This window comes from Cupressus sempervirens, chromosome 7, assembly GCF_028749045.1.
Source record: "Cupressus sempervirens isolate cs-2001-9-10 chromosome 7, ASM2874904v1, whole genome shotgun sequence".
NCBI classification, from domain to species: Eukaryota; Viridiplantae; Streptophyta; class Pinopsida; order Cupressales; family Cupressaceae; genus Cupressus; species Cupressus sempervirens.
The window spans coordinates 229,054,408-229,063,144 of NC_143124.1; the positions used below are offsets into that span (position 1 = coordinate 229,054,408).

The 8,737-nt window shown below is 35.1% G+C and overlaps 1 protein-coding gene across 1 annotated transcript; it reads left to right on the forward strand.

Annotated features, from left to right (window-relative positions):
* The first annotated feature begins 935 nt into the window (after positions 1 to 935).
* LOC149546336 (disease resistance protein RPP5-like) lies at positions 936 to 6,596 on the forward strand. The gene is made up of 5 exons (XM_089793959.1): positions 936 to 1,459; positions 1,581 to 2,700; positions 2,794 to 3,081; positions 3,197 to 5,629; positions 6,047 to 6,596. Exons 1-5 carry the CDS (start codon positions 936 to 938, stop codon positions 6,524 to 6,526), a joined length of 4,845 nt encoding a protein of 1,614 aa, XP_089650085.1. The 3' UTR covers positions 6,527 to 6,596.
* The last annotated feature ends 2,141 nt before the right edge of the window (positions 6,597 to 8,737 follow it).

Here is an 8,737-nt window from a genome sequence, read left to right on the forward strand (position 1 = left end):
ATTAGATATGTTAATTTTAGGAAAAATAATTATCATTCTATTACATTCCACCCAAAGCAAACTAAATATTTTTTGTTCAACTTTGTTCTATTGTAAAAATAAAATAAAAAATGAAACTCCCAACAGATTATTTTACGGATGTGGCTATCCTCCATCCAAACTCGACAGTTGACCAGTTTTCAAAAAAGTGAAAACATCATAGATTTTTCTGAAAATTTCAGTGTTTGATTTCAATCATCTGCATAGTTTGTACTTGAAAACAACAACAAAATTGAAAAAAAATCATTACGTTTATGTGAATCTGCAAAAAAAATGATTTGACCTTGTTTTATCTTTAGTACATTTTGAATGGAAATTCCCTATATATTGAAAAAATTATCGTCTTAAAAGGTGAACACAATTACTGCTGTGCTCACACTTGTACCATCTTATTTCAATGAATTTTGTCTTCAAAATAATGCATTATATAGTAGGCGTACACTACACTTTGTAATAGAAATTCAATTACTGAAAGAGATGTTTAAAACGAGACATTATTGACATGAATACACCCACACAAGAACCCAGATAAAATATTCCATATTGCTGAATACGTTGTTCTAGACTTTCTACAAGTGGCAGACAAGGAAAAAGACATTGAATGGACATCGTTCGATCATTTCTCGATCAAATGCAAATTCTGCATCTGCTACAGGGTGAGATCGAGGAACGACTTACAGCACCTGCAACATATCTAATTTATTTGTTCTAGGTAAGGCAATTTCAATTTCCCCATAGTTTCCTAATCTAATGTCTTTATTAAAGAAGCTATAAGTTACTTTCATGTTCGAAGTATAATAAGTTATTTGAAAATCTAAGCTAAATTAAAATTTGTTGTTTTCTTCCTTCAATTCATATTTTGGAAGAACTCGTTATAAACCTTCGAACTGAAATCTATGGCATCCTCTTCATCTTCGCGCCCTCACGCTTTCTCGGACATTGAACCTCTGGGCACAAGGACTAAGGTTTCTGAATCAACAAAGATATATGATGTGTTCATCAATCACAGAGGCCCTGATGTCAAAGACACTCTGGCTCGGCAGCTTTATGATTCTCTTCAGCAGTTAGGAATACGTGCGTTTCTTGACAAGGAAGAGATGGAGCTTGGTGAGTCCTTTCCTTCTAGCATTGAGACTGCCATCCACTCAGCCGCAGTTCACATTGCTATCTTCTCGAAAAGCTATGCAAAATCCCCCTGGTGTTTGGCGGAGTTGGTTCTAATGCAACAAAGCCAAGCTAAGATTATTCCTGTTTTTTATGGGGTCCAACCCTGGGAACTGCGGCATATAGATAAGGGAGCTTACGCTGGTGCATTCATTGAATATGAAAAGAAATCCAGGTACCAGGAGAAGCATAGGGAGTGGAAGGAAGCCCTCCAATCTATTTCATTTACTACTGGTTGTGAAATTAAAAATATAAAGTAAGATATCTTTCTTTTTATTCTACTTTATTTCATGCCTCTTTGTAAATAATAATGGTTGCATTTAGTAAGTAAACATTATTCCTTATAAAATTCTCCGTTTTATATTGTTAACTATCAGTGACATCCAAAGCATTGTATCAGAAGTGGAGAAGGAAGTACAGAGGAAAATATCCTTGCATGTTTGTGAATATCCAGTAGCCCTTGACAAGCTTGTAATAGAATTTGAAAGACGATGTCTTCGTGAGCGTGTACGAGATTTTGAAAATCAATGTGGAATGACTGAAGGGGAGAAGGGGAAGGCTCGGATCATTGGCATTTTCGGAATGGGGGGGATAGGCAAAACAACTCTTTCCAAAGAATTGTTCAACCTAAAACGTCAAGATTATGCTCGAGCCTGTTTTCTATTTGATGTACGGGAAGCCTCAGCTAGATGTGAGTTACCTTCTTTGCAAATGAAACTACTCAGAGATCTCTTCGGTGAAAAGGAAGTCAGTTTTCAAAGTGTGGAAGAAGGATCAAACTATATATCTAATCGCATAGCAAGAAGCGGTTCTTTGAGCTTCCTAATTGTTCTAGATGATATTGATCACCTGGAACAATTAGATGCTCTATTTATCAGGGACATGGTGAAGAAGCCGGGTAATACTCTGGTAATTATAACAACCCGTGATGTAGGGGTTCTTATTAGTGCTGGAATTCAGGCTGGTTATCATTTAAAAGGAATGGATGTAGATGATGCCAGGGAGCTTTTTTCCTGGCATGCTTTCTCCCAACCACATCCTGCTGACGGATATGAGCATCTTGTTGATGCCTTTGTGGGCGTATGTAGAGGCTTACCGCTTTCTCTTCGAGTTCTTGGAAGGCACGTTCATGGCAGAAAGGAGAATTATTGGAGGGCAGAGCTACAAAAAGTTGGCACCACGTTGCATCGAGACATACAACGGAAGCTTAAAATAAGCTTTGACGCACTGGACAATGAGGAGAAACAAATTTTCCTAGATATTGCCTGTTTCTTTGTTGACAAACAGAAATGTATAGCCATGAGGATATGGAAAGCATCTGGATGGAACGCTGACTCTGGACTGAGAAAATTACAAGACAAGTGCCTGATTGAAGAAGTAGAAGATCCCATACCCGTACTCAGAATGCACGACCACCTGCGTGACTTGGGAAGAGAATTGGCAAGTGATTTCACTCATCCTCCTCGCCTGTGGTGTCCTCAGGATCTGAAATACTTGGTATGCCTGTTTCTCTTTTATATTTTCGCTGTGAATCAAAATTCTAAAAATTAAATTGCTACAACACTGTTTGATGGCCTTTTGTGATTTCAGGAATCAAAGCGATTCAAAAACATCCTAGCTAAAACAAAACGAAGATGCTTCCATTCCATTTTTGACGATTCCGTAAACTCTAGAATTACCTTCTTCTTAGGTAATTCCAATGATAGATCTGGGACGTCAACTTCTTTGCTTTATCTGGATGCCAATCTTTATTCCTCTCATATAAATCATCTACGGCCTCAGCAGCAACCAAGAATTCCTTTATGGGCTTCACTAAAAAATGTCCATTATTTAAGAGTCAGATATGGATATTTCAAAAAACTGTGGCGAGATTCAGAGGTATGCTGTTAATTTCAACATTTTATTTTGATTGTTGGTATGATGAAATGCATTATTCTATGTAAGAATGTTTCTTACCATTGGACGTTAAGAATACTTTTATTTGGAATTTCAGGCTCCCTCTCAATTGAAAGAGCTCAAAATTGATGAAACCATTTTAGAACAGTTTCCAGATTTCTTAGGTATATCAACTTATGTGGAACATAAAACAGTCGAGGCTCAGCAAAAGTCAAAGATGAAGTTATTAGTGCGGGGTAGAAGAGTTTCAGGGTCCTTCCCGATGATTCCTAGCCGAAAGCCTGCTATTGTCAAGTCCCCATTGAACTTTCTTGAAGATCTAGTAATTAGAAGACAAGAAAATGTAATAAGGATTGCAATTAATGGAGGATATTGTCCAAGCCTTCGATCCTTCAACATTTCTTTCATGAAAAATCTTACTGAAGTGCAATTTACAAGAGTCAGTACGTTGAATTGTCTTCAGGTTAGCAATTGCGAGGATCTTCAAACATTGTCAGTGACCTCCGATCTTACAAAGCTGGAAGACATGGAAATCAGTGCATGTCCTCAGCTTGAGGAGCCAAGCCTTTGCGGTTTGAGCTGCTTAAGAAGGTTTACTATTGCAGATAGTAATTTGAAAAGTGTGCCAGGAATAACCAGTTTTGAGAAGCTTGTGGAATTGAACATTAATAGATGTCAGGAGCTTCTTGAGTTATGTCTTGCACATCTGAGATGCCTGCAAATTGTTGCAATTAGCAGCTGTTATAGTCTGAAATGTGTTACAGGTATCTCTCATCTTCCAAAGCTTGTAAAGCTAACGATTTCTTTGTGTTGGAAACTTAAGCTTGAGTTGTGTCTGGTGAATTTAAAATATCTTGAGAAGATAACAGTTGATGTGTCTTTCAAGGTGAAATCTTTCAAGCTTGATGGATGTAATAGCTTGAAAGCAGTACAAGGAAGCTATGATTTTCAAGAGATTCGAATGGTGAACATTCAAGACTGTCCGGAGCTTAGGGAATTACCACCCTTTTCTGGTGCGAGTCGTCTAGAGACTATTACAATTAATGGATGTGATAAGCTCAATCACCTTAAGTTGACCGACTGTGCTATTTTGAAAAGATTTGTGGGTGATTTTGATCCAGACGGATTATCCATCTCGGATTGTCCAATGCTTCAAGAACTGCCAGGTTTTGGGCATGTAAAATGCCTCAAGGAGATTCGCATTTTCCGGTGTAGATGCCTGCCCAACATGACGTTCCCAACACTTTTGAAGCGTCTTGAGTTGAATGCTTGCGGAGAACTCAGAGGTATGTCAACAATATCCGGTCTTACGGGGCTGGTAGAATTGAAAATTAGTAATTGTCATCAGCTTCATGAGTTGTGCATTGCAAATCTGAGCTTGCTGAAAAAATTAGCACTTGCTAATCTGAAAACAGTGTCAGGGATTTCTCACCTAACAAATCTAGTAGAACTCAGAATTCACGAGTGTTTGGAGGTTGAGCTGTATCTCTCAAGCATAACTAGTTTAGAAATTGTTGGAATTGTTGAATGTGAAAAGCTGTGCATGGTAACTTTACCAACAAGCCTGATGAGCCTTACTGTAGAAGGATGCAGCGAATTAAAATCAATAGCAGGAATCTCTGATCTTCGAAAACTTGCTGAGCTAGACATTAAAAAGTGTCCCCAGCTTCGGCAAGAGTTACATCTTTCCCGCTTGAACGGTCTAAAGAGATTAACTATTGTTGAATGTTGGAATATCTCCAACGTAACACTCCCAATGATGCTCCTTGAACTTATAGTGCAGTGGAGTAGAGAATTGCAAATGCTTGGAGGATTGGACAATCCTAATATGCTCACAGATCTCTACATTATCGACTGTTCCGAGATTGAGATGCTGCCAAGCCTTGAAAGACTACACTGCCTGAAGAGGATGACTGTTCAGTCCTGTGAGAAGCTGCACAGCGTGACACTCCCAAATACTGTCATCAAACTCACCATACAAAATTGCAGAGAATTGCGAAGGATTACAATGGATTTCAAGGTAGACTGCTTTGAATTTTCTCTGCTACAATTGTCGATATCGGATTGTCCAGAGCTTCAGGATTTGCCATGTCTTCCACGTCTCAATTGTCTGGAAGAGATGAGCATAATCAGGTGTGCGAAGCTGCAGGAAATAGCTTTGGCAATAACACTGAGTACTCTTCAATTGAATGCTTTTACAGAACTGAAGAATTTGTCATATGTATCTCATCTCAAGAATCTTGTGCATTTGAGTATTACTCAGTGTTGGAAGCTTGAAATTGACTTGCATCTCGAGGGGATGAAGTCGCTCCAGAGAGTTAGAATTGATGGGTGTCGGAGACTGGAGTCTGTTGTGCTCAGCAAATGTAAAAATCTGAGTTTTGTGTCAGGTAACTTCGACGGGGCGAGACTCTCCTTATGTGAATGCCCGGACAACGTAGCAGGTATTGAAGAGATGGGGAGATTGGAAGCGATGCAACTTTTATATTGTAGTAATGCAGCAATACGGAATTGCATTTTCAAGCTAAAGGTATTGATTTCAAAACTCATTAAAAATTGAAAAATGGATTCAACACCCTAAAGAATCAAGATATATTTGATTAATCTATATTCAAATCTTGAATAAAGAACTTTTCTTTTGGGAAGCCTTACCTCTTAAAAGCTGTCATCCATACTATCTATCTGTAGTCCTTATCATGATGGCCACTCATATTTTCTTAAATGTACATTCCATAAAATGTTATTCAGACTCTCTTAAAGGCCATCAACGCCATCTATTTACCTGTTTCACTCCTCAGATGATAAGAAAGGTGAAAGTCTTTGATTACCCCTCAATTTTGTGTTCATATCATGATCTATAGTCTCTAAATATTGCTCAAGCTGTATCTGTAATATGGAATCATTATTCATAACTGATGAACTAATTGTTTTTCCGTTTACATTTCAGAGTGTACCTTCAGACTTCGTTCAAGTAGTTGCAAGATCAGAGAAAGGAGCAATGGAAAATTTAAACTCTTCTCTGCTTCCTAATGCACATTTTTGCCCTGATATAACCTCTCTTCATGAAACATTATATCATCGTGCTGGCTCTGTGGGTGCAATCATCATATGCACTGTTGTTGATATTAATAGACCTGCTCCATTACACACCCTAAGTAAATCCCATGAAGTACGTGAGTGGAATTTTAACTTGAGACAAGGAGAATCGTTGATTACCACAGTCGTTACAAGCAGATTTTTTCAAACGCTTTACAGGTGTCAACGATTTGAAGATTGTCTTGTCGACAATGGAACAACGAAAAACTGGTGTGCTCTGACAGTAAAGAAAGGTAAAGAATGGAGATCTCTCCATCTCTTACGTACTATTATGGATAAGCTGCACCCGGAAAACAGGATACGAAAAAGAAGAAAATTCGTTTTAGTTTAAGTTATTTGATTTGATTTGATTTTTTCACACGTAAAAATATAATTTTTACGTGTTTATTTATATCTCTACGTAAGGGTGAAAGATGAGAGGTTCATTTGTAAAACAATTTGAATTTCTTAAAAATAAATTGAAGGTGCTGAAATACTAAATTTTTTAATTAAGATTTGTTTTCATATAAAAATAAGGGGTGCATGCGCCAAAGTTCCTGCCTCCATGTTTTAATGGTTGACTGAAGTAGTATTGCATGAAGGGGAAAGTAAATTAATTACAATTTTTAGCAAAAACCTGTTGACTTTTGATAACTCGTCTTTAAGGCCCCGTTTAGTTGCTGGCATAGGAATAGAAAATTAGAATAGAAAAATGGAATGGGAATGGAAATGAGGAATGGGAATAGAAATAGGCAATTCCAATCATGTTTGGTGCACTTGGAATTCGACTGGGAATATGTTAATCTGTTGTTTGGTTGTACAAAAATAGAATAGGAATAAGGTTAAGTTTTGTATTTTTAAAAATATTTTTCCTAATTTTTTTTTAAATTTATTATTTTTTTAGTTAATTCATTTTCCTTTTCATTTTTTTAAACAAATAGATATAATTTTTAAAAATGTTATTTTAAAAAAAATTTTAAAAAAATGTAACAAAAAAAATTCAAAAAATAAGTTTTAAAAAAAATAAAAAAATAAAAAATCGAAAAAAAAAATTTTTAAAAAAAATTTAAATTTTTTTTTATTTTTTTAAATTTTTTAAAAAGTTAAAAAAAAATAAATTTAAAAAAAAATATATATATATATATTTTTTAATGGAAAATCGGAATGAGAATGGAAATGGCCTATTCCAATAACAGATTTTTTTTGGCATAGACATATGCTCATTTTAGGGGTAAAATTGGAATATGTCTTCCTATTCCCAATTCCGATTGAGCTTACCAAACAACGAATATAAAACATATTCTAATTTCGTTTTCCTATTCCACTCATATTCCAACAACCAAATGGGGCCTAAGTTAAATGAATTTAGTCATATGGCGATGACAAAGAAAAGGGGAGATAAAGATACAAAATGCACTTGGCACACAACTACAAATTTTGATTATGGTCATGTGAACAAGTTGGAAGGCTAAAACAAAATATGATAGTACATTAGTTAAATAAATATAAACTATTTATTTAACTAATAGCAGACAAAATCTAGGCTATGGTAAAATTAGATAAATAGTAAATATTTATTTAATTAAGGGAAAGAAAAGGCTAATGAATCAATTAGATAAATAAGATTTACTTTAATTAACAAAGGAAGGCATTAAAGAATTGATTAAATAAATTAAATTTTTAATATAATAAATAGAGGAATGATGGTAAAATAATCAAATAAACAAAAAAATTAGTTAGTTTTGTGAGGACATTTTTCTCATTTGTGGACATTTTACCTCTCTTTAAGATGATGTAGTTTATCATACCGATTCAAAGAAAAATAACCAAATGATACTTTGCCTTAATATGTCTCAAGTAGAGATGTGATATACTCTAGTTGGAGGACACTAGCAATTGTATGTTCCTTTGTCAAAGAGTGTTGAAAGAAGAAAAAATATATACTTCTAGATTAGGTAAAAAAATACCCTCTACTACTAGTGCCCTCCATTTTTAGGTCTCCATTTCAGACACAAGTTACTCTATGTCTCTTATTTTTATATTTGTACTTTATATCACCATATCAAATCTAAAAAACCTTGCATGTTATTTAATGTCAACTCTACATCATTATCCCTAGATCTTGCATTCAATTCACAAATTTCTATAGTTTGTTTTCAACTCAATCAAAGAGGACTGAAATTTGATCAATTCCATTCCTCTTCAATGTAATTGGATGTGAAAGGTGGTTAATTAGTTGTTTACATAACAATACTAGGGAATCTCTATTTTCACCACCAATATAAGAATTTTTATAAGTTGGGTTGACTAAGTTTCTAAAAATTTTGGCTATTGAAAAATGTTTTGGCTTGATTATAGGAGGACATAAATATCGATGTCACTTAGGAGATGCATCCTTCAACACATATGATACCACATATCAAATTGTTAGCAATAATCTTCTCATAAGTTTGATATGAATCACAATACTATACAATATCTTAATACTCTAGCATTATAGAAGTAACAAATACTCATGTTAATAGATACGTTTGGACCACATCTCACATTTGATTGACATAAA